Source organism: Chelon labrosus (assembly GCF_963514085.1).
Source record: "Chelon labrosus genome assembly, chromosome: 12".
NCBI classification, from domain to species: domain Eukaryota; kingdom Metazoa; phylum Chordata; class Actinopteri; order Mugiliformes; family Mugilidae; genus Chelon; species Chelon labrosus.
This window is the reverse complement of record NC_140345.1, coordinates 1,369,483-1,385,957: the sequence shown is the minus strand read 5'-3', so window position 1 is coordinate 1,385,957 and position 16,475 is coordinate 1,369,483. Positions and strand designations below refer to the sequence as shown.

General features: G+C 39.8%; 1 protein-coding gene across 1 annotated transcript in view; it reads right to left on the bottom strand.

Annotated features, from left to right (window-relative positions):
• The window catches only part of smarcc1a (SWI/SNF related BAF chromatin remodeling complex subunit C1a), a 28,955-nt gene extending 13,492 nt beyond the window's left edge, over positions 1–15,463 (bottom strand). The window contains exons 1-20 of the mRNA XM_084556819.1: positions 15,075–15,463; positions 12,901–13,020; positions 12,717–12,802; positions 12,350–12,431; positions 10,309–10,401; positions 10,157–10,226; positions 9,909–9,978; positions 9,649–9,724; positions 9,408–9,533; positions 8,322–8,440; positions 7,642–7,772; positions 4,098–4,157; positions 3,933–3,970; positions 3,076–3,197; positions 2,402–2,473; positions 2,169–2,282; positions 1,813–1,966; positions 1,395–1,505; positions 1,188–1,247; positions 457–715 (exon numbers count right to left, since the gene is read on the bottom strand). Coding sequence (XP_084412945.1) covers positions 457–715; positions 1,188–1,247; positions 1,395–1,505; positions 1,813–1,966; positions 2,169–2,282; positions 2,402–2,473; positions 3,076–3,197; positions 3,933–3,970; positions 4,098–4,157; positions 7,642–7,772; positions 8,322–8,440; positions 9,408–9,533; positions 9,649–9,724; positions 9,909–9,978; positions 10,157–10,226; positions 10,309–10,401; positions 12,350–12,431; positions 12,717–12,802; positions 12,901–13,020; positions 15,075–15,260 — 2,149 coding nt within the window. The 5' untranslated portion in view covers positions 15,261–15,463. The remainder of the gene's footprint in view (positions 1–456; positions 716–1,187; positions 1,248–1,394; positions 1,506–1,812; positions 1,967–2,168; positions 2,283–2,401; positions 2,474–3,075; positions 3,198–3,932; positions 3,971–4,097; positions 4,158–7,641; positions 7,773–8,321; positions 8,441–9,407; positions 9,534–9,648; positions 9,725–9,908; positions 9,979–10,156; positions 10,227–10,308; positions 10,402–12,349; positions 12,432–12,716; positions 12,803–12,900; positions 13,021–15,074) is intronic.
• Positions 15,464–16,475: the final 1,012 nt, after the last annotated feature.

Below are 16,475 nucleotides of genomic sequence, written 5' to 3'. Positions count from 1 at the left end.
AACGTAAAATATCTAGAAAAGATGATAATCAAGAGCAGAGATTTCTATAGTGGAAAATAGTAATTCCAAAGATATTTATTTTCCTTTGTAGCTTACATTACTTATGGTATGACAAAAAAGGCTAGGGGGCACACACAACAAAGGTTGGGAACAACTGATCTAGGGTTTTTGAGCTACCCCTTTTGAATTTCAATAGAATTATAAAACTTATTTGGTCCTTGATGTTGAAGAATTACAATTTTAAAATCCCTGGTCTCTAAACACACATATCCAACTGTGTCCTCACAGCACTGTTAAAAAAAATGTGTTTGGTTGCGCAAAGCTGCTTAATATGCTGAGCCTTACAAGTTGGAATTATAGCACTAATATCTATCAGTAAAGACTTGACCTCTATGACTCAAAATATTACTGTCAGATTTTATGTTAACTCAACATAATTCTCCCACCAGTTCTCACCTAGGGCAGCTTTGGCAGCAGCAGATGCCACTCTGGGGTCCACAACAGAGGCCAGGAAAGCTACTGTGCTCATGACAGGGTTTCCAGACTGGCTGAAGGGTATGGGCTGGTAGGCCAGAGGGCCCAGGGATGCCTCAGTGCTCTCCAAGTATGGGTCTTCAATAGGGAGCCGCAGGAAGTGCAGGATGCACTCGTCCTGGGTGCGTGAACCGACGTGCTCCGATACTTTGTTCCAGTCATCTTTGTACATCTCCAGAGCCTGAAAGGATGCAATCGGAGTGAGGATACAAGTCTCAATCGTGATACTGGGCATGTGTTTCATGGAAAAAGCAGATGAGCATAGGTAGTTAATTGAATGGGTGTAAAATGTACAAGACTGAAGAAATTACAGGGTGCAGAGAGTAGGAAAGAAGGAACGGGTTTTTGCAGACGAGAAAGGAAACTGTCTTTGAGAAATAAAGATTTATAAAGCCATGATGGATGAAACAAGCATCCATCAATGGCATAAGTACTGAAAATAGATTTAAGAGAAGGTGGGAAAAGATGGAAAATAGTATTATTTCCTTTCTGTTCTGCCTGAGAGAAAGTGTTGCAGGACATGCAACGAGGGAAATAACCATTTTTTGTTTCTGTCACTATTTTTGCCATGTGGTTGAACAAACTGTGTTTGCTCAGCAGCCTAGCATGTTCCCAGTTCATTATTTTACAATCTTCTGTCCTGTGAGACTCACCTCCAGCAAAAGTAGAGTCTCCTGTTCAGTCCAATCCCTGGTAGTGCTGACAGGTTTGCCCTGAATGACCCAAAGTACAAAAAACATGTAAAGATAGGCAACCAAAGAATCTGCTCAGTGTAGCTGTTTTGAATTTATCTCACCAGCTCACAGGGAATTTTAAATGTGGAAAACATGCAAAGGACGTTGAAAGAGTCCTGCTCCCACCTTGGGGTTTTTCTTGTTGTAGAGGTCAGAACGTAGGCCAAAGTTCTGCAGGTCAATGGCCTTGTCTTTGCCTTTGTCTGCGAAGTTGTGCATTGGCTGGGGAGGAGGAATCTAGAGGGATAAAACACAAAACATATTAATCCATAATGTTTAGCTAATGACTGATTTAGTGACATATGATATATAATATTATATATAATGAATATATATATATATATATATATATATATATATATATATATATATATATTTATAATTTTTTCATAGCTTTATAAAAGAAGCTTGTCTCTGTATGCAACTGCTGTGCTGGAAACCACATGGCTCATATGTGACAAATATTCTTCGGATCCTGCTTTTTAAATGGAAAGTTTTTCTTAGTTTACAATAGTGAATAAAATATCTTGGGGTGCTGCAATACCGGTGGAGGTCGGTGGTTGAGGGGCATGAGGCCAGAGGGTGTGTCAGCCAGCACAGTGAAGTGGGGTGTGGGTGGGGGGCCCATAGGCAATGGGCGACTCTCAGAATCAACCTGGTAGTTCACCAAACCCCACTGTTCCAGGAACGCATGTACCCTGGAGAAAGAAATTGATGACAAAAACACTTGTATTTCTTTCTCTTTTTAGATTTTTCACATTCATTGTTAAAGATCTGAATTTAGAGATTATTGTTGGCGTCATAAGACCTAAATCTTTCCAAGAAAGTGTTTAGTGTAGACTACTACAAATATTCCTCCACTCTGGCATAAGACAAGCTAAGAATGTGGATAAAGCACACCTCATGATGGCGCAGACATCTCCGGTTAGGTTCCTGCGGCAGGAGGTGGAGGTGAGGTACTCCTGAGGATTTAGCCGGTATGTGTCGATCATGAAGTTGCGGTAAGCCAAGTAGCTGTTAAGGAGTTTACAAAATTAGCAAGATAGGAAACATTTCTTTGGTTCTACAGCAACACATGGTCCAACAAGTGACATTAAAATCCATGTGCGACTTATGGATACACATATACTCACATCTCAGGAGTTTTGGACTTGTTCTTTCCGTTGAAGAACTCAGGCAGGGCTCTTCTCTCTATCTCATGGATGCTAGCAAGAAAAGAAGGAAAGAACAAAAATAAGAAATGAATTATTTTAAATAACACATTAACTTTGGCTTCTGCTGTTGAAAAACAAGATATTCCGTCACTGAGAGCAGTTTTTCAGTTTTCAATGACAGAAGGAGACCTTCCAAAGGGGCCTCCAACCTGATACTACTCTCCACATGCAATCTTATTACACGTCATGTGTTTGAATCTTTAGAATAGACAAGTACCATGAGAGGACCCAATTTAAAATGAAAAGAAGGTAGCTCTCTGGAGTGAAAAGAAGAAGAGGAGAAAAGAAATAAGGATAGTGGAAAGTGTAGAAGATAATGATGATTAATAATAATATTTAAATATTTGACTAAAGCCTTCTAGTCTATCATTAACTATGGGCGAGACACATTTGCATAAAATAGCTTCCACCTTTTGCCAAGGGCCCCAATAAACTCTGGAATCACCTCTGAAGAGCAACTTAAACTGTAAGGAAACTGCAACTAAAATAAATGCAAGCTATATCTTCATCATGGGAGGAAGTCCCAAAACTAAATCTATGAAGTATATATTAATGTAGTGGTAATATGTTTATTCCCATTCAGAAACACTTACCAGTTGTAGTCAAACCAAGAGGCGTAGCTGGGGATGATGATGTGGTGTGTCTGTTCTGTCACATTGTCTTCACCTGCGTCCATCAAACGATTGACTTCACCTTTGCTTTGTTCCTCGTCATCCTACAGAGACAGAAAGAGACTGGTCTGAGACACAATGTGACCTAATACGAAATATAGAAAACATCTAAAGGCATAAAGTCCCGGACTACTGAGGACCGGCTTGCTGCAAGCTAACAAAATCGGTCTTGCATAAACAAATTAAGGGCCAAGACTGGTTAATTAACAATATTACAGAAAAGTCGACTGGGTTTGATTTTTAACCAATAATAAAAAAAAAAATTAAAGTGGTGGAACGTTTTTAGCACATCTCATTCAAATATTTAGGAGATTTGGAGACTGAATGGAAAAGCGCATCTACACACTGCGTTTTAATTCCCAATAATTTGACTGAAAACATTTGTAAGAGTGTAGACACAGAAAGGCCAACCAATAAAAACCTTTAGATTTTGGACAGAATTGTTTAATGTCAAATGATCAATGCTTAGGTTCATATAATTTAAAATGATGTACACCATACTCGTGCCAAATTTTTCTGACATCATTCATCATTAAAGATATCCTACCGGAGAGAGTTGACAATCTGATAACTTCTAGTGGAAATCTGTCATTACATTTGACCTCATTATCATGATTTCATACTCAATCTATAAAGCTTGATTTTATTTATGACAGTAATTGTTAGTAGCTGCGGCCCAAACCAAGAAGCTCTGCAAACACATGTTCTCTTCTTTTCACTCCCACCTACTTTTCAGAGTGTAGTTTGATGAGGATAGACACATTCAACAGTCATCTTACCTTTTCACCAGAAAGCATAGAGTCATCTTCCATGTCATCTGGAAAAAATAAAACCAGACTTCAGTTGTCAAACTTCATTCTGTGAGAGGGCTGACAATCCCATAGTGAATGCAGCAACTCATAAATATAAGTACTAAACACACAAATCCAGTTACAGATACATACCCAAGTCTGCCACATTCCCTCCTTTTACTGGAGTATTCTCGCTGTCTTTCTTTGAATTTGCTGTGCATGGAACAAAAACGCAAAGAGATGAACAAAGTGACTTACTGAAGAATGAAAAAAATAAACAAAGACAGTCTAATTTTACAGTGAGCACAGAAGCATTAACCAGCACTCAAGTTTGCAGATGAGGACACTGAAATAGACCCAGAGTTGCATGCTGGAGAAAAAGGAGGATTTTTACGACAAAAGTGGGACATCACAAATGGGACTTGTTCTAAAAGAGAGCAATTCTTTAGCCTTGATTGTGTGTGGTTTTGAAGGCAATCTGTCAGGAGCACATCAAGGAAAAAAAAAAAACATCCTCGGGCTGTTAAGCTACTTGTCTGACTGGAGGACAGTGCATCTGTCTGTGGGAAAAATCAGAGTATTTTTCTGTTGGCAAGTGGATTTTCTTGTCATCTTCATGCTCCAGTGTACAATAACCCTGCAGAGGTTCATGCAAGATCCACCACAGTTTTATAAGTTTAAATGAATTAAAGAAGATCCTTTTCTGAAAAGGACAATTAGGTCAAGGACAGGTTTGTGAAGCCAAATATAGACTCACGTGCTAAACCATTAGGTACACTAGTGAAAACAAATGCATTAGAATAAAACAGTCCTGCACTAAATCTCCCTTCATGGCTATTATAATGTTCAGTTGAAGTTGACACAGTGTCAGAAAGGTGGTAATTCACCTGTATGATCATTTTGGAGGACGTACTTTGTTGTACTGTTAAACTGGATTGAATCAAACACTAAAGTGTTTTTAGTGTATTTAAATGGTAAACGGTAAATGGCCTTGTTCTTATATAGTGCCTTTCTACCTCTTCGTGCTCAAAGTGCTTTACAGTCACAGATGTATCTACCCAGCCACTCAGGCAAGCACACACACATTCACACACTGCCACGTACTGGGAACAACTGGGGGTTCAGTGTCTTGCTCAAGGACACTTTGGCATGAGGCACATTCTGGGGATCGAAAAACTAAACCTTGTGGACAACCCCCTCAACCTACTGAGACACAGACATCCCCTTTAGCCAAGCCAATTGAATGAAACCGAGTTGCCAAAATAATAGGTATACGTTTCAGGTATGATTCAAGTACTACAAACCACAGCCTAAATCAAAACACAGTTGAATCAACTCTCTCAGTTATTTTAAACAAATGTGAATGCCATTCATGAAGTTGAGGTTCAGTGCAGGACTGATGCATTTGTTTTCACTAGTGTACCTCTCGCTCTAGCCGCAGATGGATGTCATTATATGTGCCAATACGTCGATTAGCAGATTCATCGTGATGCGACACATGGCGATTCGATAACAATTCATAAATGTTCAAAAATTATTATGAATACTGATGCACCGAAATGAAAATTCTTGTCCGAAACCGAAAATGGAGACTCCAAGGCCGGAAACCAAAACGCCGAAAGACATTATTATGACAATTATTAGTACCATTGCATTTATGGCTATGACTGTGTACTACCCTCACTAAAATCAAGGCATTGCAATTGCATAAATTAATATTAATGTTTCAAAGAATAAATCAATGACAAAATTATGAAAATATTTATTTAGCACATTCCAACAAATAAAATGCAAAATAAAATGTTTAACTTGATCCCACTCATATGTACATTAACTAATAATGGAGCAGAAGCTTTTGCAGCTGGAAATCAGCATTGATCCACCGTGCGTTTAGACTGAGCATATTTGTTTTTATTTTTATTAAAAAAAAAGTTATTCCCCCCCCCCCCAAATGGCACGCGATTTACCCGCACTGCCTTCACGATCTACCGGTCGATCGTGATCGACGTAATGGGCACCGGCACCATCACTGGGAAACTTCCTTGCTTGGATGTTTGGATTTCTGGTGATAAATTAAACCTGACCTCGCAGATGCACGCCTCTTGAAATTTCAGCATCACACGTTTTGCAAATCGCTATCAGTGGGTCTTTATATAATACTTTATATATTGAAATACGTCCACACGGCAGACATGCCCATGCTGGCTGCGGTTGTTGCTTGCGTCATCACAACATCCTGTTTCGGTCCTGTTGTTTCGGCGATACAGGTCTTCTGGTGAACATTTTCGGTGGCCGAATATTCAGTGCATCCCTAATTATGAATAATAACAAATAGTGTAAAACCCAGATCTTTCGAGGGATTCGGATCATTCTGAGAATGGCGCTTCACTCGCCCACTGACTCGGCTGAGAAACAAAACTTATCCCCGCTCTCGGTTAAGCAGGGATCCACGAGCAGCGGCTATTAGTCGGTTAAGTTTCGTTTCTCTGCGTATTGTGCGTAAGTGAATGAGTGGCTGAGTCCCTTAGTTTGCGCTGCTTGCTAGTGGTCAAGTACGTTTTGCGTCTCTGCCGAGTGAGATGTAAGATGCTTGAATGGTGCAGTTTATTGATTATATATTAATCAAATGTGGTAGGACTCAACTACGCCGGTTAAATAGACGTCTAGATCCATGATTCTTGAGCCGTCTTTGATGGCCAGTTATATGAGCCGGATCCGAATCTTTTCTTCACCGCTAATAATAACTAAATGACAGGAACACAAGTTGTGCATGGAATGGAATAAGCCAATTGGGTTTTTTGTAATAGACCTGCTAGTACAGAAGTCTGTGAAAACCTCTAAGGATTTTGGTTAAAAGAAGTCTTATTTATTTCTAAAGGCACTTTGTTATTTGTTTTCCTGAAAATGTGGAATTCATTCCACTGAAGTTAATTTTTTGTACTGTTAATAGAGAATTCTATATTTTGAAAAGTATTGCTTTTGATACAGCAAATGTTTTGCACTTAAGGAAGGTAACTGGCAATCTTTATTTGTTGTGATTAAGTGCAGCTTTTTGTTGTATAGGCTGCTGCTAAAGGCACACTATTTTCCTGTTGGTTCCAAGTTGGTAAATATGTTGGATCATTTGGTGGCTTGACCTGAATTAAAGATAATGGAGATACATTTATTTGGTTACTTTAATTAATTGATACAGACAAATACCTTGTTTAAAAGTACGAAGTAGCCACAGAGTGAGAAAAATAGAAATCCTGAATGGGGGAAAAAAGATGCATCGCAAATCGTGATTTTCGCGATAATCGTTGAGTAATCGAATCGTAAGCGAATCAAATCGTGAGGTGCCTTAAATGGCACACCCATATCATCCAACTTGAATAACACTGGGTAAACTAAGCTTTGTGCTGCCAAATTTCTCCTCAATCATTTCCACTGGCTTACCAACCACAAATGCACAAATAATCTATTAATCTACTTACTAATAAAAGGCCCATCTACAATTTTCATCAATTAATCATTAAAACCTTAATTCCTTCAAACTTCTGACTATTATTGTTGCCTGAAATATATTTGTGTTTTTGACTAAATCAGTTTGTTACATTTTGTTGACATTCTCTGGACAAAAACTATCAACATGTTATTCTGAAGTATTCCTATATTAACCTTGGATTCATAGTATTGCATCTTATCCTTCTGCACATACCATTCTTGGACATGCTCCCCTCTTCCATGCTGGCACCAGCCGATGAGTCGTCCATGTCCTTTGTCATGTCCTCCTCCGTGTCCTCTTCTTCGCCTCTGTGGCCTCGTCGCTTCCAGTGAGGCCCTGGGTTCCTGACACATAGACAATTATGGGTCAGTAAAATCCAACTGTAAACAATTCATTGAATATTTTGAGGTGCTTGAATGCTCTACACTTTTCTTACTGTCAAAAAAAGCACAAGTTCAGAAACAGATCCTGTGAAGAGGACTGCCAGTGTATCGTGTCATATCTAATTCTTCTGAACCACAGAGGTTTGATGTTGAACAAAAGCTATTAAAAACTGATCAATGACCCTCACTGCTGTCCCATGTTTCTTCATTGCCATCTAGTTTTCTTTACCCAATACCACATAAATCATCCTGCTGCCATAAATAAGTTATACACCATCAAATGGGTATTAATCCAGAGATGAAAATAGTCCCGACACTATTTACTTCTGTTTTAGTAATGCTTGCTTAAAACTACAGCACCCAGGTGTCTTAGAAAATTACAAACAAAATACTTCTGAACCTTTTCTTCAATGCTTTGGTTTGCAATAAGAACCAATACGTGTCACACACAGGGCAGGGACGTTAGACAAGTTTGAGACACACCAAGATGACCAAGTTTTGTTTCCTTACCCCTTCTTGCCTCCCTTCTTGCGGGACTCGGCAGGAGTACTAGGCGGCGAGGGTGAGCGCCTCCTCTTCTTGCCAGCAGAGTTGGCCTTGCGCTCCTTGCGATCAGGTGTACGGGAAGACTGATCAGACAAACCCCGTGTAGCGCAGGGAGCGAGAGATGGAGGATGAGAGAAAGAGCCGCAGAATGAGAGGATGGAACGGTTGCACACACAAGGAGGGGAAGCGGCAGGAGAAAGACAGCAGGGAGGGGGGAGGATGCCGTGGTGGTGAAGGAGACAACCAGGGTTCCTGTCCTCTCTCAAAATAACTTCTCTCACACAGACCTTCACCTCTGGATCTGTGTATGTTACCTGCCTTAAATTATCTTTAGCAGACAAACTTGTGAAATGATTTGATTGTCCATTAATTTTTATTATTGAAATCTACTCCAGACCATACGAAAATGACAAACAGGCTCTTGATTGGCTGTCTATAATCGTAGTGTCAAACTAAAGGTCTTGGAACTTTACAATTTCCAACTCTGCTGTATACGTATATTCAGGGAAACGACACTCAACGTAAATCAGGGAGATTCAATTTTTAGTTTACCAGTTTTCTGTCTGAATTAAAATCCTGGAAGTTGTTCAGAACAACTTTCCTAGCATGGACAGAAGCCCTGAAATTTATTAGGAGGAGACAGGGTGTGACGAAAGGTTTGAAAAGGATGGGCAACAAACAGATGCAAGCCAATTGTAGACAAAGGAAAGCGACAATGCACAACCCACACAGCACAGTCACGTGCAACACATGCACTCAAACACACTTATACTTAGCCAACAAATTTCCTATCTGTAAGTTTTTCTACAGTACAACCTTTGTGGCACATATTTGCTAAGTTTAGGCTGCTATATTTAATAATTACATTCAATGACTTTGCTGGTTTGAAGTAGCAATTATCATGCTGGAGACAATCAAAAGGACTGTTTTAGCTGACATTTAACAACAACTATGATTCCAAACTGTACCGATAAACTACAGCTAAAATAAAACACTTTCACGCCAAGGATGTTTTGGGGTTCGGCAATGACAAACAGCTTAAGGACCTACCTCTTCCTCCTTTGGGAAAATCCTTTGGCGGAAGCTGACTGGCTTCTTGTTCTCATCCACCTCATAGTCTTCCTCATTCATCCACTCATTGAAGGCATCAGTGTCTAAAACCCACTTGGCATGGACCTGGTCAAGTGAAAAGTGGATACAGGAGGTTGAGTATATGACCTGATAAACACAGGTTGCTAATTTATTTCAGTTTCAATACAAAGATACTACTACATAGATAGAAATGTTTCACCTTCCATGGTCTGTCAGTGCTGGGAGGGTCCTCCAGGTCACCATCTACCTCACTGGCTGACACCCAGGTGTCATAACTGTCATAAAAGAACAACACAACAACAGCAATGGATCTGTGATCAGTACGATACTGATGAAGAGATATGTAGTTTCAGACTAAAACAGTTCCCCAAACAGGCCCGAGAGAGAGAATTATTTATCAGTAAACAATTCGTTAAGTTGGGCTTCTTGATGAGCCTCTCTATGCCCCTCTCTGCTCACCTGTCTGGGTAGAGACCCCAGTGCACGAGCACCTGCTTGTCTTTCTTCAAGACAGGACGTAGCCATTCCTCTGCAAAACACACACAAACACCAAAGCTGAGAATAACAATCCACAATAGCACATAAAATGTTGAGCAATTCTGCTACAATAAGCTGGTTTTAGGTTAAATAGTTAACATGTGTTGCCAACGGGCACACACAGGGAAGAAAATATATTTGATCGCAATTTACAGAGCTTTGTTACGTACCTTCTTCTTGCTGAGATGGAGACGGGTAAATGTGGTGGGTGGCTTTTGACTTATCCTCAGTGATGGAGCCCTGGAGATGGACATGAGAATAAACAACTAAATAGGCCGAGCTTAAGTGACTCTTTTAGTTATCTTGACTAATGTAGGCTCACCTGGTGCCTTTTGATGATGTCTTTGAGCTTACTGGCCTGTTTCTGCTCAATTTCCGACATCAGGAAAACAGTGGGCCGTGTCAAGCAGTTATTCTACAATTAGAGAAACTATAAGTTAAAATGAGTCGGAGTCAGAGGACATTGTTGAGGAGGACCCTGACAATGAGACATCCTCCTCTGATGAGAATGAGACCGTCAGTGTTGACCCTCCTGTTGTCTCTCAACCACCAGTAAACACACTACCTTCCAAAAATGGAAAGATATTATGGCTCCCTACTTGAACAACAGGCTAGACTTAGTGCTGCTAATGTCATCAAAACGGTTCCAGACCCCAACAGATATACTGTCAGCCATGTCCAAGACAGCAAATCAACATTTGAGCCCTTTAAAGGGGGCGTAAGTATATGGGGACATTTGGATATACTTGGATGTGACCCACTTGCAAGCCTACATTAGGTAGTTTGTTTTGGCAGGAGTGTATAAGTCAAAAGGCGAAGCTACAGCAAGGATTTGGACTGTTGATACTGACATGGACACTGGCCTCGAACATAATGTTATTATTGTTCACAGAAATATATATATATATTTTTTTTATACCAAATGAAAGAACTAGAATGAGAGAGCTGCCTCCATCACTAAGGACCCCACCCACCCCCAACATGGACTCTTCACACTCCTACCCTCTGGCCGGAGGTACAGGAGTTCATTGACTAAAAACATGGACTACTCATGCCTGCAATGCACTGTTCACTTTTTCAGTTTCTGTTTACATTTTTCAGTGCATTGTTTACATTCCCATTTAATATTTGCACTAGTGATTTTATATTTTTATACTATATGTAAGTTTTATATTTTATTTCTAAGATTTTTTTTACATTAGGCATTTGGGTGGACGGCAAAAGAAGAATTTCATTGAACAGAGAAACATGTTTCTACACTGTGCACATAACGATAAACACTTTGAATCAAATATAACAGACAACACGAATATGTATTTAGAAACCATATAAAGCCAATTAAACATATCTCTTCCCAATTTTAGGTCGGTCAGTGAGATTTTATGGTGATCTGCATATGCTCCATAGTTGGTATTCTAGATGTATAAGGGTGGTGGGGAGTTGTTTTATTTAAAGAGCTATTAAGGTAGTCAACAACCAAACATCAAGGACCTGACACATAAACTTGGGCAACAAGTTTAATTATAATCATTTTCTGGAGGTTTAAATTGGTGGGGTTAAATTGACCGCAAGGATAAAAGTAAATTTGGAGGTAACAGGAGGGTAAAATGTGCTAGTTTATACAAAAAGTGCTTTAAAACTAAAGACTGAGTTAGGGTACTGTGGGAGCCAGACGCCGCAACCTAGCACGTAGCCAACGCTGATGCAAGCCATTTATACTTGTGCTCTCGTCAGTCTGTAAAGATATCACCAAAACGCTAGTCTGCACTGTATCTTTTTTTGCCAGTTGGATTCATTTTTGTTTCTACTTTCTGCTTCACTTTCAAAAATGGCGACCGAGACTTTTGTTTCATACAAATGTTTGTATCGCTGAGCCTCCTCAGTTAACCTGAGTTCCATCTTTGATCCAAAACAATCAATTTGAAAATTGCAGAGATGGAGAAGCAAACGGAAATACTAAAGCAGAAACATTCTACTACCAAGCTGACCAATCACAGCTCTTGAGGTCTGCATTAACGCTTGCGTAGTTACATTTCTGGGGAGGTGCACATCAGCTATGCCGCTAGGGTCTGCCTATGCTCTGCGCTGTCGCCGTAGCTACAGTGTCAAATTGAGACAGAAGAAAAATCCTCCTATTAATCAGATTATTCACTGAGTGTACATGAGACATAATGAAGCTTAGCGTTAGCGTATCTGGAGAGTAACACACATCGAAATGCCAACAGAATATCCTGCGTATCATATATCCTAGTGAAGGACATTGTGTCATAAACTATAGATTTATGAAGTTAATACAATCAAAGCAACTTTATCTACAGAATATCTATAGACTGCAGCCTGTGTGTGGAGACTAAAGTTCATACCTGCACTAAGTTCTTCTCTACATTTAAGAACATTTCCACATTTCTGTCCATCCGGGAGGGATTCTGCAGGTCAAATCTGCGCCTGAGAGTGGTGCACAGTGAGAAATACCATGAGATGAAGTATCAGACATGGACTGCATCATCATTTCAAACAAATAATAATAATAATAATAATGTTTTTGACAGATATTAACCAAAACTTCTCAGAGGTCCAATTTAGGATCGGGTTTTGTTTTGTTACAATCACCACTAGGGACTGAGGCAAACTGCTTTTTATTACCACCAGCCAGAATCCAAACAGAAGGACTATGTGAGGTTTAAAATGAACACCAGATATATCAACTAAATTTAACCAATGTCAACTCACCAGCCCTGCTCACTCTTAAACTTGTACACAGACCCCAAGATGTGACAGAGAGCACCTCCTGCCTTGAAATCCATGAAGCACTTGGCCTGAAGATTAGAAAAGAAACAATGGTGACGATGAAATGTTTCAGCATCCAGCAATGATGGTGGCATGTTGCTTTACTAAAAGTAAAGGGTGTGCTTACAGGTAGCTTGGTGAGAGCAGGATTGTTGACCCTGCGTCCAAAGGCGTCCTCCTGGAACTGCAGCAGCTGGACCACCAGGCCCGCCAAAGATTTACTGGAGGGGGAGTCATTCTGGACATACTGAGACCAAGAACAGATAAAACCATTCATTAATGCACGTCAGTGAATGAATGACAAAGCCGCACAATATATCAAACCATGCAGCATCACAATTCTACTGCTGACAATTATTGATGTTTTCTTATTATTAGTTACATTTCTGATCAGACAAAATCAATTGTCAAAACAAATAAATATACAATTTACAAGTGAAAAGAGCTCAAACTAATCCATTTAGCTCCATTTGCATACAGATGTTACATATGTGTTACATGCCGGGCATTTGAATGAGCTAAATAAACTCAAACATATTGACACTAACCCAGATATAATATCGAGGCTCTGCTACTTTCTGCTTCCACCTACATGTACATGTCAGAGGTAAATACTGTACCTATTACACCACTACACTTTCTACACTACACCGACAGCTTAACAGATTCTAGTTAAAATTCATATATAAAATTTTAACATGGTGCGATATGAATGTATTCATTCCAGAGCATAATTCACAAACTACCTGGCCGTATGCAAATCAGATCCACTTTCCCCAAGCCAATAAACACATTCATCCTAGCCCAGCATAGCCGGAGTCAGTTTTTATCAGAAAATGATTCTGATAAGGCAGGATTTGGATTTCATTACATGGTGTGTTTCTTTAAACAAATCAGACAAAAAATAAAAAAATAAACTTCTGCTTGCAACTGGATAGTCTTTACCGTCGCCATAACCAAAATCAAATTCCAACTTTCTGACACAAAAAATTTTAGGCGATGAAGTTTGTCTGGCTTCCAGGCTACATTAATGCATCAATAAATAGAATCGGATCTGCATGAAAACAGGATCACAGATAAACTCCACAATTATTACAAATTACCACAGATGCTCATGTACCAGTCCTGTGTGAATAGGACTTTAAATGATTTTTTTCTAAAGACAAACTACAACAGTAGTATTAGTAACCATAACAGTGCCATTATTCCTACTTATGGTGCATGTAATTTGAAACAGGCATTGCGATTTGTGTTTTTTATGCAACCACATGGTATTGCTCAACAACAACAAAATACACTGGACATTAGTTTTTGATTGAATTCATTATTAAAGCCCCACTTTACACATAATGCTGCATATTTTCTGCAAACTGAAAACGAATTCATCTTTATTACAAAAAAATCTGAGTCAGGGAAACCCACTTCTGGTACAATGAGTGAATCAAAACAAGTTCAACCCAAGTTAGCCTTTTAGCAGCAGTTAAATGTACAGTTTCTGAGCTCAAAACACAGACCAGCATCCAAAAACTGCTTCCACAACACATCGCCCATTTATTTAATTTGAACATTTCGACTGTTCGAGCGGCGTTTAAGTGTGTCAGTGAGTTTGAATGAACGCATGAGGAGGCGTGAGGAACAGCCTTTGTTTAGCTAATTTTGAGGGCGAGTGGAGCCTGCACAGCCTGGCATGCTGCTGTGTTGACAAAACTCAACACTGGCGGCTCTTCGGTGCAAAATACTACTGCTCCTGCAAAATGCCAGATTTATTTCTGACTTTGAACGTCATTTGATTTGGGGGATAGAAGCCAAGTTGTGTTAATTTCAGTAGTATTATGAGTTCTACATGGTGTCCCGTGACTAACATTTGGTTAGCCTCTCGGGCCTTTTACAATGCCGATAAGAGTTACGCTGATTTTATTTATTTATATTTTTTTGAAATGCGAAAAGTACAAAATGTGATCTGAACAATAATAGTAGCTGCAAAGTGCACCGGAAGCACGTTTGTAAACATTTCACCTGAGGTTGTTATTAGTAGCGGCTATGGTTTGGCAGTTAGCTAGCTAACCGCGAGCTAGCAAGTGAATAAACCGCTAAAAATGAGCCTGTTAGTTTTGTGGTGAAGCAAATGCGTTCGTATTGTAACCACGTACACAACCAAGTAAAACTGTGGTATAAACGGGTAGAATCTACGCTCTAGTTAGCTTATTGTGGCTGTAGCTCGCTTAGATATCAACGGTCCATTGTGCCAGCGCGACGCGGGCCTTCATAGAAATCAATGGAGGAGCAGAGCAGCTAGCTCACCTTTTTGTAGTGCTTTCCGATCCACAGCCGCACCGTCTCCAACTGGGATACCGTCTCTGAACTTTCCCAGAATTTCGAAGACGGACCTCCGTCCTTCTTTCGTCCCACTGCTGTTCCGCCGCCGACCGGCCCAGTAGCCGGTCCACCTGAGCCCGTTCCGCCTGCCGTTGTCGCCGCCGTCGCCATTGTGTGTTTTGTTCACTGCGTTTGTCCTTCTCCACGGCGTCCCTTATCGTGCAAGTTTTCGAATGATATTGCGCAGCCGCAGACGCGTTGGCACGTTTCAAGTCTCGCGAGTCTTGCAATCAAACTTCTCTTGGAAAAAGTAAACGTGTAGGAGTATATGTACTTTTTGGTATTTTGTGTTTAAATGTCTCTCCATATAATTTATGGAGACCTAATAACATTGACTAACTCACATGATCCTTATGCTGTTATTTATATAAATGTAAATCATTTATTAAATTATTTTCATCTTATTCTGTGTTCATAATTTGATTATTAGAGGTCAAACTAAGAAGGACAATGACAAGTTTCCTTTGCGTACACGTGTCTGGAGTCACCACTCGACCACAGGTTCCCCTTTTTCTATGCAAATAAACACCAGCATAATTTGGGGCAAAGTAAATTATTGTGCAAACATGTGCTGACTCAAGGTTGTTTCACTCACTGACAGCACACATATAACTTATTATTTATTTATTTATTTATTTATCTATCTATCTCTGCCATGACGTTAGCACATATTATAACTCAAACCATGAGACATGAACCGTCATTTGCATTGCTGTACTATTTGCAGCGGTCATTATTGAGAACTTGGTTTGACACGGCTACTTTTTATACATCAACACATTCCTAATTAACCACATGAAGAAAAAGACAAATTAATAAGTGAAGAAAAAAAATACAATTTCAGATTTAGCATAGATATGCTGGAGAGGTTGCTCTATAACTTGTTTATTCTGCTGTCGTTCCAAGAGGTCATGTGTTTGGTGGAGTGGTGTCTACGCTTGACTCTGCAGGCATCACATTGCACCTGTGTAAATCATGTATGTCTAATTCCAGTTTTGCTGGTAGCATTTATTTGTGTTAGAAAGTTTGGGCAGATATGCTGCAACTCGATTCTTATTTCTTTTGTTCGCAATCCGTGCAACCATATGTCTTTGGTGGAGTGTTGTCCACCATTGGTTTTGCAGAAGTAACTTTGCTCCTGTGCAAATCGTACACCTTCTCACCCCACCCGTGCTGATACCACTCATTTGTGGTGTGTAACACAGGTAGATATCAAGGAATGTCTTTTTGTTTTTTGTGTCTTCGATCCAGGAGACCACTCATCTTTGTGTTACGTGCCTTCTGTTGGTTTAACAGGCATCATCTTGCTCCTGTGCTGCCACTGAA